Genomic DNA, 15,991 nt, shown 5'->3' with positions numbered 1-15,991 from the left:
AGCGCCAGTGGGGTGTCGATGGGCTTCATAAGTGCTCCAAAAAAAAAAAAAAAAAACTGCATTGCCTCTGTCAAAAGCTCCACGTCCCACCGTGGATTACGATCACCACGCGACACCAGGACACATATCATGACTCATCTCGTGCCTCACCTTTCACTTGAAGCTCAAGGAAAAGACACGAGCGGAAAATCTTGAGGCTAGTTAGCTTTACTTCCTTAGCCAGGCAGCGCCAGCCGCCACCGCTGCCTTCTCTCCGGTCCAGCCTGCCCGCCCGGTCCTACACCCTCTCTGCCTGCGCGCTTCTTTTGCCGACACGTCCTGGGACTTACCGGTCTTATGTGCTGATGGTGTCGCTGTGAAGATACAACAAGTGCGGGGAGGCTGCCGGCCCCCGCTCCGCTGCTCCGGGACAACAGGAGTACTGATCTGCACACTTTCGCAGCCATCTCTGTAGTGAAACCTCGCCGGGAAGGAGACTGCTGCGGGCAGGACCGAGACGCACCGAAGGGAAGAGGGGAGGGTGGTGGGCGGGTTGCGGGGCTGGACTACGGCTTCGTACACATGCCCAGTGTTGCACCAGTATGCAAAAGATGAAACACTTTTGTACGGGGCTAATTCAAAACAAACACAGCACACGCACCGCATTTCACTCGTCCCTCTCACATGCAAAACATCCATCAGCCAGCTGCTCCATTGACAGGCACGGAAGTGTCATTAGAATGAATGGATTAAAAGTCACTTTCACTATCCACGCTAATCTCACCCACAATCTGTAGTGGCATTATCTGCGTGCAAGAATAGCGCAAAATATGAAATGTAAGTGTCTAAATGCGGTAAATGATAAGAGACTTAATCAAATGCATGATTGCAAAGTAAAAAAAATCTAATTTGCTGATTTAAATGAATCTTTTAGATATAAACATTATGTTGATGAGTTGGGCTGATATATTGTTGACAATTGCATCAACTTAATATTGTGTGTAATTTCAACTAAAATTTTTTGCATTATTTGATTTGAAAACTGAATCTAAGTTGATGTAACTTAAAGAAATTCCCTAAATTTCCTTCACTTTGACTTCACGATTTCAAATCCCCTTTCCTATCTTTACATGCCTGGATGATTTCAGACAGGTAATCAAAGATATCTTTGATTGTAGAGGAAAAACTTCCCTTAACTCATTGTAGTTTGTTAGTTGAATATAATTTCATTAGAAGTTGTCATAACTCAAAAAGACTAATGCAAACCGCTGAGGCTATTTTTTTAGGCTAAACATTATTGCATTTGTAATGTACAGGGTGTCCCAAAAAATTTGACATCATTTCGCAGGCCAATAATTTTGGAAATTCTTGTTGAATTAACCTAAAATTTTCACAGAATGTATAGAAACAGATCAAGACTTTATATTTAATGTTTTATTTTTGTTCTGTTTTCAGGTTGAGCCATGCCGTTCACTCCCAAAGAGAAGTCATATTGCGTCTTGGAATATGCTCGCACACACTCACCCAAGACTGTGCAGCGTGACGTGTGGTGTGTCACAGGCGGTGCACATATTGAACACTTCTGAAATCGGTCCCATAATAAACTTATGATGTTCAACACCTAAACTGTTCAATTTCATTGAGCTAGACTTAGTAGTTTTCAAGATAATTACTTTTACAATGATGTCAAATTTTTTTGGGACACCCTGTATATAGCAGTATTATAGGTATTGATTCAACAAGAGGTTAAAAAACACAAGTTCTTCCTCAGTGTTGGTTACCATATGCACTGCTGCCAATCTTAATAGAAATGTAGGCGAATATACTGTACCGCTATAAACCTAGTATTGACTTACATTTTCAAAATGATTTTAACATTCTGTTTGGTTGTTAGACCTATTTCTAACAAGACACTACCACTGACTTAACTTATTTTGCAACAGAGCTACAATCTAAGCTCTACAGCTCTCTGTTTACTTTTTTTGCTCGTTACTTCCATTTGTTAAGGCATGTTATCATCTAGCAGGTATAGAATGTGCCCATATCTGGTTGTAGCTGCCACTTGCTCAACCATTATAACAGCAAGGTCTGACCCTTAATTCTGAGCTGACTTTCCCTTCAAACAATTCCAGCTATCTTGAAGCATAACTTTTCTGAATGTGTTGCTGTCACTGGCCACACCAGCTATTCCTCCGTGTCTAATATTAGCTTGTCCTTCAGTCATACTTGTGACTCTGTCCCAAAAAAAAGAAACCGACCCGATCAAACCTAATTGAACTGATCTTCAGTGACTTTTAAACAGCATTGACTGCCTCTGAAATGTTTTATTGCATTCCAGGGCTTCTGTTCTGTCCCCAAATGGTAGATCATGAGGGCAAGTAGTCGATCACAAGGTGTTATGTTTTCGCAAGAGTCAGTCAACCACTGAAAAGTCAGGTAATAGGAGTGGTAATGGGTCTGTTTGGTCAATGAATGTCAGGGAGACACCCCACAGTGGAATGTAACTTGTTCTCCTTAATCTTTGACCAAGCATGTCATATAATGCCACCTGCCACACCTATATTTGTCAAGGGAGAAACCAGATAACATACAGTAACTTTGGAACTGTTAATATACAAGATCAAACATGTTTTTGCAACTTTCAGGGGAGTGATTCATATGTTAACATTGCCTCATATCACAACTTGAACTTCAGAGAATAAAAAGTAGACAAATAAAGAGATAAGATGAAAAAGCAAGCAGAGATTTGATTGCTTTGTTGTTGATTGTGCTTCTCCTGTGTTTGTTTGTGAAATACAGCAGTAATATGTCATCGCTCCTGAAGTCATCCCAGTTCCTTCTGTACTTCTTCAGGTGCAGTGCATCGGGCTGTGTGGGCGATGCAATTTAAATGCAAATTCTCAGCCACGGACAAGGACCTGCTTAAAGCCTGAAGGCTGCATCGATTCACAAAATGAATCTTTGTGTGGTGCAAAATGCTACTGGCACTGGCACACATAAAGCTTTGTACCATCACTGTAACTATACCATGACAGTATGCACTTGCACAGGGCATGTGAGCAGTGTAAACAAAAGAAGTTGCAGAGAGGTGAGAAAAACCTGCAGGTGTTAGAATTCATTGCGTCTTTTAAGACATGAGAGATTGTGTCTGATTTTGTTTGCTCTCCAGATTGTGTGTACAGTGTTAAATCACTGTAATCAACTCATAAACAGAAGCCTTGCAAGGGCTAAATAACCTACCACTCAGATCTTCATAACTCAGTTTGTTTAAAGGCAACGTGAGCTACAGGCTACATTTTTACTCTAGCAGTGCAGTTTTTTCTAATCGACACATCTAGTCATCATCCTACTTTTCATGAGTCATCCTCACCAAGTTCCCAACATAAAGATAGATAGCAACAGTACAGATACAAGACAACAACATCACATACTGGCGTCAACACTACTGTTAAATGCTGCTGAGTTCATAAACGTCTCCAAGGCCACTCTGAACTGAAAAAATCTGGAAGAATTCAGTTATAATTCTGAGTTAATTTCAGGTAGGTGCTGATTTTAATTTCAAATTATGCCTCATAAATTCACATTTAAATATCATTGCTGTTCTGAATTGTACATATCAAGTCTGCACAAATCTAGATTCATGCAGTTCAAATATAATCTCTGCTGACACTAATCTTTTTTCATGGTTGTCCTCCAACTGTTAAAAAAAACTCTTCAAGAGACAGTCCTGCTTTTAAACACTCTCTGCATTCACATCTCAAGGTCATGATGATGTGGATGAACTGAACAGAGTACAAAATGAGGTGTGTATGCATGCCTGGTTGTGTACACAGGTCTCTGCATGATTGAAATGTTACCTAGCAGCACAAAAGAGTTCGACAAAAAAGGCAATGCCCAAAGCAAGCATGCATGGGTGTGTAACTTCTATTTCATCACACCACCAATCGGGTGCTAGATAAAGTAAACACAGCCTTTGCTCAGCTCAGAGTATGCTGTCTTTCTCACACGAAGGCTCACAGACACCACGCGGTGATATGACTGCTGTAACTGGAGCCAGCTTTTGTCTGCAGGTCTTCACCTGAGCCATCTTCTCACTATTATCCGGAGACACAGACAGTGGATCAGGTTTCATCATAGTTCCCATTCTGCAAAAAAGCTTAACTGGGACTCGTCATGGGTGCACAAAAACTGCTGTAGTTGTAGAAAGTGAACACTCCCCTATTGATTTACAAGTGTGTTCTTAATGTAGCACTCAACAGTAAGACACCGTCTAAAATCAAACACAAGCCACAGTGGTAGCAACACTGTCTGCATTAAAAACAGCTACTATAAACAGCGGAGCTTCTGCAGGCCTCTCTTATCTCCTGCGCCACCTTTGCACTGCCTCAACCGTAGGACAGCTTTAATCATCCTGCATTGCTATCGTATTGCTGTGACGATGCAACATTAAGGCTTTAAAGTAAACACCTTTAACTAAGCCGACAAGTTTAACCTTCAACCCTGCTAAGTGTACTGGGACGCTGAACCCTAAACGTAACCAGATGCCTCAGACATGGTGACAGGTCTACAAAACACTGACCGTGACCCATTTAGCTATTCCTCTCCTGCTTCTTCAGACTGAGATATTTGCATATGCATGTTGAATTTCAGAGTGCTGGTTAGTTAGATTAATAAAAGACTGGCAAAGTGTCTGTGAATGAGATGAATGGCTTTAAATTAGAGAAATATGCGCTGCCATTGTGGACTCCTAGGGCCATGCTGAGGTTATTTTTGTTGCAAAGCTGTTCACATTCAATATGAATTTTCAGTAGTTGACAATTACACATTGAGGTATTCTTGTGATAAATTGCTCACATTAATGAACTCTGCACTGGAGAGCTGCAGGCTCAGTCAAGTGGCCTTCCTTATTAAAAAGAGAAAGAGAGAGAGAGAGAGAGAGAGAGAGAGAGAGAGAGAGAGAGAGCGAGAAAATACAAAGACCAACACAGTACTGTATAGATAAAATTTGTGATAGAGATTGTAAATGGCAATATCAGTGTTTGTACTGGAAATTAAGGTGGTTTTCTGTTAAGACAATGATTACCTCAACTTCACTAAAACTTCACTGAGAACATGTATTAGCCATAACAAGCTCAGAGGAAGTAGTCACACAAAACTGCCAAAGCCCTTTGACCTCTTTGACCACAGGTCCATTTGTTATTGTAACAGATGTATTGATTGAGCAATATATTGAAAAAATGCTCAGATTTTGGTCCCACTCATGAGGACAGTGTTTCATTTATAAATGCAATCAATCATATCCATCTCATATATCATGAATCCTCAAAGGAGATACATTTGGCTTGATTTTCACTAATTTAAAACTTATAAATCAATCTAAAGCTATTAAACCTTCTTGCATTATGCATTGCACTCTCTAAAGTGTCACGAGAGATTTGACGATCAGATCCAGGAGAGTAATGCAGGCTTGGAATCTTCACATTCTGTAGCTTCAGAGAAGTTAATCTACCAAAGTGTCATCAAAAGGGATGTGTTGCTTTAAAATGCATGCCAAAACTTTTGCAATACAATGGTGCACCATGTTAAAGCAGCTATGTTTACAAAATGCCATCTCCTGTCTTTAAGACTGCAGATATGTGCATTTTCTGGTCTAATTATGTGTTAACTTATAGGTTGAGATTTCTGTGTGTATCCACTCATTTCACTTTGCCAAAAGCTAAGGGGTAAATATTATCATTTAAAATCAGATTCATGAATGTAGAACTTCACTGTGGCAATCGTGTTTTGCTGCTTTTAAGCTCTGCATTGTGTGATGTGTTAGAAATGAATATCTACAAACTGATCACATTCTGACATCCCTAGCATTTCTAAGACAGGTCTACTGGTGTCAGCTGAGCAGCTTTGTGTTCTATCTCCAGTTTGTGCATAACATCATCGGTGTTGATGCAAGGTCACATCAAGCAGACATGTATGCTTTCACATATGTTTTCAAGTCAGCAATTACAACCAGCACACTGTGAAGAAGCAAGTCATTCAGATCTGTTCTATTTTTAAACTGCAGCTCTGTCAAGGGATGCCTGATTGACAGCAGAGATTCCTGATCTCCCACTTCAATTCAGCTATGCTACTGAAAAATAATGTTTTTTTAAACCACAAATTGAGCTGTCAGAGCTGCACTTCAGTCTATATTTCCAAATACATCTACACACACAACAATTACTTATGTCAAAGCTTTTTTTGATATGCTAAATAAACCTATGTTATATGTAAACCGAATCAGAACCATTCAATTATTATGCAAATCATCCATCCATCCATCCATTATCTATACACCGCTTAATCCTCACTAGGGTCGCGGGGGGGGGGCTAGAGCCTATCCCAGCTGACTCGGGCAAAGGCAGGGGACACCCTGGGCAGGTCGCCGGTCTGTCACAGGGCTACATATATAGACAAACAATCACTCACACATTCACACCTACGGGCAATTTAGAGTAATCAATTAACCTCAGCATATTTTTGGACTGTGGGAGGAAGCCGGAGTACCTGGAGAGAACCCACGCATGCACAGGGAGAACATGCAAACTCCATGCAGAAAGATCCCGGGAAAGCCGGGACGCGAACCAGGGATCTTCTCGCTGCAAGGCGAAAGTGCTAACCACTACGCCACTGAGCAGCCCTATGCAAATCATCTTCCCTGAACAATACAACACCAGTACTATTGTGGTAATGGTCTATTTTGTGCTTAAGTCGTGGTAATGACTGGAAACCGCATAAGAGGAGACTGTAATGTGACTATTTGACGTGACGCCATAAACTGATTTGATTTTGTGCTACTTACACAGTAATTGCATCCCCAGTAATGGTGGGAGGGAGTCTGGCTGAACTTCACGGGGCGGGATGCGGAGGTTGCCCCACCCCGCTGTCCGCACCGTGGCTCGGAACACGGAACTGTTTGCGCTGCGCTCCTCCACCTCTGCAGAGAGAGGAGAGAAAGACGTGCTCTGAAACGCCTGAGACATTATCATTTTGGACTGACTGGCCTTTTCTTCGTTGCTAATGTGAGTAACCGTGTCTGTACTTGGCTATAAAACACCTCTCTGACGAAACAGTGAGTAACTAACCGGTGAAATGGCAGCTCCCTTAGCTAGCAGTTGACGTTTATCCTAGCGTTGACTGATTAGCTGCTAGCTAGCTAGCGTTAGCTACTCTACCAAACAAATACCTGGCTGCTGGGCTCCATAGCTCGACAATTACGCTGACAAGTAATACAATATTAGTACTGACGTTAGAAACAAGTATGTAATTGCTGTTTCGCAGGCATGTCACCGCTAACTTTGTATTCCTGCATGCTGTTGTCAGCGAAGTTGGATTATGGCTAAAAACAAAACACTGGGTCCATGTGCATCACAGGGACAACTTTGGGGTTCAGGTTTCCGCTGTGACTTATCAAATATAACACTAATATGACCTTTCACATCGTTCTTAGCAGCATTCTTGAGCTTCCTGTTTTGCTCATTAACGTTAGCTAGCTGTTGTCAGCATTCTGTTGTGACAAATGTTGAAGACCTGGATTTACTGATGGGGGGCTAAATATTCACATCAGCCACACCCCACACGAAAAACGAAGGTGTAGTGCCAGGCTCCTAACCTGATTTTTGTTAATGTTAGATATAAAGGTAATACTAGGGGTACTTGCTGTTCCTGTATTCCTAAATCGATTACTGTTGTCCTAACTTCTGCTCAAAGGAATCTTCTGCTCGTTTTACTTGAGAACGATATGAGGTGTCTCTGAATAGCAGCTATAGAAATCCTGAGGTTGATTAAACTGAGCTACGAGGTCTGCTCAGGCCACTACACAGTTATTCTGTTAGCTTACCTTTTTATGTCACCTTTTCTAAGGTTGTGTATCAGGTTAAACCCTAATCAGTTACCTACAGTACACACTCTCAGAACACTTGTGTTTATGAAGTTGATATTCCAGTTGGACAGTGATTGTTAATAGCTAATGATGGTGTTTAGCCAAAGTTTAAAAATACACTGCCTTTAAGAATTATTGTCTGTCATCTGTCTTTTCACTGTATTTGATTTTCTACCTTTGATCACCTTGAGGTAAATGTCCCAAATGGTGAGTAAATGAACATTCCTTAGATTTGTTATTTGTCACATTTAATTAACAAATCAAATTGTAACAAACCTATCATAAATAGTGCTCAAACACAGACATGTATTAAAGATCAATGCAATTTTTACAGGTTTTGAAGGTGGTCATTGCTTTCATGAGGCACTTAAGCAGACGTGCACACTTACTACTGGTTCTCCATACAATAATCTCTCTGTTTATGCTTACTGCATGGAGTCAGAAATCATCCCCTAGAAACAAATGAATTGCCATGTCTGTCATTGTTTACGTTGGATACATTGCTAGTTCCACCTGAAGTCATGCAACAACATCGTAGATGCCTGAAGCAGTTGAGGTGACTCTGCCCTCTGTCTCTCTGGACGTTTTTGTTTTTAAGATTTAAATCATGAAAATACTAAGTTCATGGATACATGCTTTTTCTCTTGTGGGAAGGTCAATATATCTCTGTAAGCTGGTACAATAATGTTGATTTACTGAGTCCCTGGTCAGTTCTAGCTTTCAGTGTTCCTCGTCGTGGGTTTGAAGGGTTGACTGTCGGACAGACTAGACTGAATGATTTTAAAATTAGGTAAACAAAAAGACTAACTTGAGACATCTATATGCATTTCAAGATTTAAATTATCAAAATACTGAGTTCACACACAAATACTTATGTTTCTCTTGTGGGAAGGTCACTATGTCTCTAAGCTGGTTGAGAAAGTACAATATTGTTGATTTACTGAGTCCCTGGTCAGTTGCAGTGTTCAGTGTTCCTTGTTGCCTGGTTTAAAGGGCTGATTGTGGGACTGGCTTGAGTTTAATGTGTAAATAGGCGATTTGAGCAATTTTCACAAGTCCTGATAACAAATTGTAAAATCCTGATCAGATGATCATCACAACTGCTATATTGTCTGTTGGATGATGTTTTAAACATACCAAACTGTTAATACTATTGATGCAATTGTTGTTCCTTGCTTTATAGATAAATAAGTGGAAAAAAATGACTTGATGACACTCATCTTTTTCAAGGACACGTCTTGAGAAGAAGCACCTTGAGAAAGCTTTAATAAGTCATACCACCGTCATACTACCATGAACACAATTATATCCACCTAGTGACCTTTATCACTTTTTCGGTTCATAACCCACATATATATAAAAATAGATTGCACTGTGTATTGAACTATTCAACTTGCTAAAACCTCAGTGGATGGTCAAGACCTCTTTGTTGTTTGCTTTTTGTTGTCTTAATAGCCTAAGATGTTTCTTTGCCTGTCCAAATTTTTTTAATTCAGGGCATTCAAATGAGGCTTCTTCAACAGAGGTGGTGGGTTACCGTATATAGAGGCACTTGTATTAACAAAGGCCTTGTCATCAGGGTGCAGTCAGACCAAATTCTGCTGTGTGGAATTTATCACGTGATGTGACCAAAGGCAGGGGGGACAGGAAATAGCATGTTTTGCATTGCAGCTGTGATATACAGAAACCAACGTGGCTAGCAGGCTAACAACAGTAGCCCACAAAATTTACATTTTGCTTATTAACTTCTGTCTCAGTCTTCACGCTCTGTTCTTTTCTGCTCCTTTTATTATATTATTTTGCTATCTATTTATAAAACAAGAATATACAAAAACAGTCCCCCATGAATACTCGCTCAAACTGCCTCAACGCTGGAGAGCCACAGGATTTTGTATGACATAGTTCAGATGATTGAAGCTAAGGAGGTGGATCATTTCTCAGCCAGAAGCAAATGTGTCTACATCACATAGACTTGAATGGGAAGTCAATTTCGGTCTGACTGCTCCATTACTCTGCGAAAATGGATGGCACACATGAGGAGGTTGTGGTTGTAGTATGGCCCACTGCTTTATTGAGGATAGTTCTCACATTCCCAGAGCCCCATTCCTGGCCATAAAGGTTCTGACAGGACAGCACTGGCATGTCCCATCTGTAAAAAATGTGTTTTCTGTACAAGCTCCAACTCTCCCAAATGGGAATTTCACAAATTGTGGACAACCTTCCTTTTGAAAATGATTTATTTCAAATCATAAGAAATAGTTCAAAGATTTTGGAAAGCATTAAGCACAGTAGCTCAAGTGAATGGTCCACAGCTGGCAGTCCAAGAGATGAAGAAAACTAAATTTCAGTTTTATGTTTGTCCCTCTGCATCTTGTGTCTTATGTAGACTCATCTGGCATATGTGCATGTATTTACGTCATACTTTTACTGGGGCAGCGATAAAGAAAAACAATAACTCTATTATTGTGCGTAAAATCTCTCATCACAGCCTTTCAAGTCAGCGTTTGTGAAATTATTCAGAAATGATGGCCTCGGTTCTTTATTTGGCATAGTAGAAAAATGCCTCATTGCTTTGCTACATAATACAGGTCAGAAGTAATTTCTGCAAAATGTGCAAGCACAGAATGCTACTCTCTCTTTAGAACAACGTTGATTTATGTATTTTTGTAGCCTGGTAAAATGTTTGGAAGGTGTCAACGTGTGAAAAATCAGATACCGTCCAAGTTTATTGTTTAGTGTGTAATTATAAAGCTGTGTGTAGTAGTAATAGCAACTTTCTTCCACCTTGTCCTGTTGCATTACATGAGTTTTAGTCTTGTTGCTTTCTATGGAGTTGTAGGCACCATTCTTTCAGCATCAAACTGTTTCCAGTTTCAGAGAAAGTGTCCATGCATGCTTACTGTTCCCCTCAGTCTCCATTGTCATGGACTGCTGAACACTTCAATTAGCATATGCCATGTCTTCCTTTCTTTCTGCTGACTCCGTTTGACTGTCGAAGCCTGAATTGTTAATAAGATATTGACAGGTGGTAGCTTTAGGCCTCAGTAGGGTGAACTCCTCCATCCTGTAGTTTGAAAAGTGCACACATGGGAGCTACAGATACACCCCAGGGGCCCCTTGCTTAATTGTTAATCATCTTTCCGTGACACTGATGAATTAACAGAAGTATAGTTTAAAATGAAGTTCTGGAGCTTAGCTGTGCTGGCAGCAATTAGTTTTATCCTTGCTGTATGTTGTTTTTTAGATGTGAAAGGCTTCCAGGACATTTATGCAGTGACTGGTGAAGGTACCATTTTGCTTGTAGTGCAGTATGAAAATAGATCCCAAGAGTGAGTTGCCACTGCTGGAAGCATTGCCTTTTGGGATGAGTTTTAATTAGTTTTTTGGTTAAATTCATCAAATCCCTACCAAAAACCTCCGTGGCTGAATGCTAATGTCATGATGTTCAGGTGATATATGGTATATGTTTTGTAGTTTCAAACAGTTATAGTGTCTATATTTTTTCTGCATCCCATGCTAGACAAACAACTCCAAAACAAAAATTGTCGAGCATTTGACTTTTTGTGCAGTGCAGCTCTTCAGCACTAGTAACCAGGAGCCCCCTTTGATGACATCTTTGCACACTCTTACCCAGCTTGATGGAGTCACCTGGAATAACTTTTAAACCATCTGGAAAGAATTCTCACATATGCGGAGCCTTGTTGACTGCCATTCATTTTCTCTGCCGTCCAACTCATCTCAAACCATCGCAACACCAGTTTTGATGCTGCATTCCATCATTTTCTTTCTTTGTCAAATAGCCCTTACAGAGAGTAGAAGTTCCTGCAAGTCTGTTGTTCTTGTTGGTTTCATTCAGTAGTAGTGTCTTTGCAGCAACTGTGACCATGAAGACCTGATTCACAGTCTCCTCCAAGCAGTCGCTGTTAAGTTGTGTCTACTACATGAACTGTGGTAGACATTGATGGGCGGCTTTAATCTGAAGCACCATTAACAGGCACATTCTGAGGCTGATAACTCTACTGAAATAGTGAGCTAAGCTGACATCAAATATATTTTCATCAATGCTTTTGTGGTGACTACATAATGCCATATGCACCATTTCATCATTTTATTCTACAATGTAGAAGTAGTGAAAATAAAAATACTTTCGAATGAGTAGGTGTGTCAAAACTTTGAACTTGTACTTTATGACTGTACTCTAGAGTGTCAGGTGTCTCGGTCTCACCCAATCTTTTGTCTTTCCTCTCTGCAGGATGTTCCGCCTTCGGGCATTGTCCGCAGTTTCGGTGGGGCTTGCACAGTTGTCCCGGCGTTATCACAGTGGGGTGGTGCGAGGGTCTGGTCGGAGGAGGCTCATGCTGGCAGCCCTGGCTGGTGTAACTGGTGTGTCTGCTAGTGCTGGACTGCTGTGGAAAAGGTAGGACTGCACCCTTTAATACACCTTTATACTTCTGTTTTACCACTGATTAAATAATTTTTCCATTCAATTCTATATACTTTGGTCTCTCAAAGAGCATTTGAAGCCAACTGATTCACTGCTGTGATTGATTTGGGGACCTGTCTAGTGTGTAGTTGACCTCTCCCCCAATGTCAGCCCCTGACCCAGTGGTGCCTTCATCAATATCGCATGACTGGGTATTAATTTTTCACGTCTTTAAAGCAGCTTTTTATGGATTTCCTGCTACATCAAAAGTGTCCCTCTGATTGACACGACTCTCTTTGGAGTGTGTCATTTTTTGTCTTACATCATGAGTTTCATTGTCTTCTATTTGGTGTGGTCCCCATTCAATAAAAAATCTTAATGTGCATTGAGTAGGCTACAATTTGCTTACGGTGCAGTACTCAATAGTAGTTTGACTTTAGGGCACATGCCAAATTCGATTCCCCAATTCTCGTGTTTTTATGGCTATCCATTATGAAGCAGCCTGTGTGTTTAGTTAAGGCAAAGCAGTAGAGAGGGTGTTAATGTGAGAGCTCTATGGGGAGAGAATGACTAGGCTGCAGGAGGCAAAGTGATGGATGGTGCCTCAGGGCATTTGAGACTGATGGGACGAGACTGTTCCAGGCCTTCACCCCAGGCTTCATTCTCCTTGTGTCTCATTAAACTGAATTATTCAGCCTGCCTGAGACAGACCCAGCTATTTATTATTATTATTCCAATTTTCAATGTAGTCAGAAAAATGGTCAAGTGGGAGTTGGGCCATGGTAGACACCTCCGCAGTGCACAGAAGAGTAAAGCACAGTGCAGCACATAATCTTCTTTTGTCTGTGTTAACATTATTTAGCATCACAGTGACAGTACATGACTAGCTCCAAAACAACTAGTTACACTTATTGCTATACCAAAATGCACATAGTTTGTAACACTTCACTCAATAGTTAGCTGTCAGATAACATGGAACTGTCTCTTGAGTGTTAATTTGTTTTCTGATGTGTTTCTTTGTTAAAAACTAGAGCATATGCAGATGCAGGGTCATCTGTGCGACACGCTGAGCAACCAGGTGGAGATGAAGCGGAATTTTTCAGAGATACAGACTCTGAGACGGAGTCTGAGAAATCAGTGGAACCCAGCAGTGGAGATGAGGAAGCAAAAGATGAAGGTGGAGATGGGAAAAAAAAGAAGCCACGCTCTGGGTTCCGTGACCGCAAGGTAATCAATAAACAATAAACATTCAGACATTCAGTCAGACTCCTATTTAATTCATCTTCAGAATGGTGTTTTGAAAACCCCTCCAATCAATGTTCAATATGCAGACGCCAGTATATTTTGACTAATTATTTACAGAGACACACAAAGGTAATCAGCATGCACTTCTGCTGTCATAAACAACAGAAATGTACTACCCGTACGATTTTATTGCTGTTAATTAGGAACCAGATGACAAAGGACAAACAGAAGAAGAACAAAGGTACTTTGATGCCAAATAAACATGGTTTGTAGCTGAGCATATTGGAGTTGGAGGAGCAAGAAGAAAGAATAGAAGAGCTTTTAACAGAAGAAGCCATTTTTAATCAAATGTCGTGCATTGATACAGGTACATGAACCTTATGGATGCTGATGTAAAAATTGTGCAGTCACTCTTGTCTCAGCAGCAGTCATAGTCTCTTATAAGTGTACATATGTCTAGACAGAAAATTTCAACTGAGACTATCCTTGAAGTAGTTCAGAGGCGATAGAGTTTTACAGCGTGTGAACGCTGATTTCTAAGTCTCTTTGTCCATCTGTGTGTCTTTTATGAACCCATACCAGCAACAGCCGAGGTAGGAAATATTATATTTTCAGGTTGACTGTCTGTACATCCATGCTTTGGTCCATCTCTGTCCCATGAGTGCAAAATCTCAGGAACACCTAAAAGGAATTTATTCAAATTTGCCATAAAAGTCAAGTTGTACTCGAGGGTGATTGGAATTGGGTGGTCGAAGGTCAAGATCACTGTGACAACACCTTGGTGTCATTCTTATGAATTGCCTGGGGGGGAATTTCATTACATCTGGCACAAGTTCCCTCTTGGATTCAAGGTTGAACTGATTAAAATTTGGTGGTTGAATGTTAAAGGCACTGTTACCTCACAAAACACATTGTTGGTCATAACTTAAGAATTAATACACTAATTATGACAAAATATTACAATATAATATAAAATGATGAAGGGTCGATGTCAGTGTGACAATATAATGTTGTACAAAAACACTTCTCTGGCCATTATTCATCTCCATAACTCAGAAACAGAAAAGGAGACTGTGACCTTTTCATATTTAGGTATAAACTGAAACACTGACACTGATATTGGGTGCCAACCTTGAAACTGTGGTGATTGTTTGAAACTTCTGTGCTGCCAAGTTGAGGATATCTGTGAAGCATCCACATTTTAAAATCTGTAGCATCTTTGAGGCAACATTTCTATTTGAAGCGTTGTCTACTGTCAGAGCTACAACTTTCAGTGTCAGAATCAGCTTTCTTGGCCAAGCTTGTAAACACCTACATGTAATTTGACTCTTTTTTTTTTTTTTTGCTTCTCTCTATGAACTTAGACACCTCAAAGTCCTCACTACATATATTCTATGAGTCTGGACAGACATTGATGTTTACTGCAATTTCACTCGTTGGCTGCACCTTGAGGCTCAGTTTATTTCATAACTTCTTTTTAAATGTGTTCAGGACCATCTGAGTAATATCAACTCAAATGCAAAATTATGCAGGGACTGGGAATTTGTACTCTAATATGTATTTAAAATTCAATGCTTTCACCTTTCTACTTTTAATCTGATTACCATCTAAGTTTCAGATGTTGCACAGGAACCTGAGAAGAAAAAGAATGATGTAGCTTGAATTTCAGCTGCATGGCTGTCTATGTGTGTTAGTTGTAATGGAAAGAGAAAATGTAAATAATTGAAAGCTTAGAAGAACAAATCTCAGTGAAGGTGATGTGGATGCTGTAAATCTGAAGAGATGAAAGCTTGAGAGAAATGAATGACAGCGTATCCCGGGTTTTTGGTCATTCGGACGCTCTGGCGCTTTCATAAAACTGCCCTGAAAACTCTCATCCATACACAGGTGGATGCCTCTGATGGGTTCATGCTCCTGATGATTTTCCCAAAGACCATTAAGGTCTGCTAAAGAGGATGAACCCACACCGAAACATGTAATCATAACCAAACACAGAATGCAGTTCAGTCAAAGTCAACTATATGTTACTCTCTCTCACACACTTTCTGATATCAAATTGAACTTGATAACAGCCCCAAAAAGTTAAAGCTGTAAAATCTTTTTTTCATTTTTCTCCTGGGAGTTTCTGTAGTGTACACAATCATTCACTGTCACACAAAATACCCACTTGTGTGGAACACATTTTCTAAACACACACTGCTCTGGTAATTTACCAGCTATGTCGCATCTGTTTGAAACTTTCTGCTGAAAAGTAGATGAAACTGTCAAAACAAACACTGGCGTTGTTTATGTGTGTAACAGTACAGAATAAATCGTCTTATATTTCCTGCTAGCAGCACGACATGTCAGTGATGCCTTGGTGATAGTTTTTTGTTCTTACTTGTGGTGTCAACACCTTTATCTGGCTACAATAACTCAGCAGTCTA

At 40.3% G+C, this 15,991-nt stretch overlaps 2 protein-coding genes across 3 annotated transcripts in view; one reads left to right on the top strand and one right to left on the bottom strand.

Annotated features, from left to right (window-relative positions):
- The window catches only part of mcu (mitochondrial calcium uniporter), a 59,823-nt gene extending 59,322 nt beyond the window's left edge, over positions 1-501 (bottom strand). Inside the window, exon 1 of one of the 2 annotated variants that reach the window (XM_023281627.3) lies at positions 330-501. In XM_023281627.3, the coding sequence (XP_023137395.2) occupies positions 330-446 (117 nt within the window). In that variant the 5' untranslated portion in view covers positions 447-501. The remainder of the gene's footprint in view (positions 1-329) is intronic. The other variant, XM_023281626.3, reaches the window with a different exon arrangement.
- A 6,376-nt stretch (positions 502-6,877) lies between these two features.
- micu1 (mitochondrial calcium uptake 1) overlaps positions 6,878-15,991 on the top strand; it is a 33,652-nt gene continuing 24,538 nt past the window's right edge. Inside the window, exons 1-3 of the mRNA XM_023281596.3 lie at positions 6,878-7,037; positions 12,150-12,314; positions 13,352-13,547. Of these exons, the coding sequence (XP_023137364.1) occupies positions 7,036-7,037; positions 12,150-12,314; positions 13,352-13,547 (363 nt within the window). The 5' untranslated portion in view covers positions 6,878-7,035. The remainder of the gene's footprint in view (positions 7,038-12,149; positions 12,315-13,351; positions 13,548-15,991) is intronic.

The sequence above is a fragment of the Amphiprion ocellaris genome, chromosome 16, assembly GCF_022539595.1.
Source record: "Amphiprion ocellaris isolate individual 3 ecotype Okinawa chromosome 16, ASM2253959v1, whole genome shotgun sequence".
NCBI classification, from domain to species: domain Eukaryota; kingdom Metazoa; phylum Chordata; class Actinopteri; family Pomacentridae; genus Amphiprion; species Amphiprion ocellaris.
Note: the sequence above shows the minus strand (reverse complement) of the source record. Positions and strands in the feature narration are given on the sequence as shown.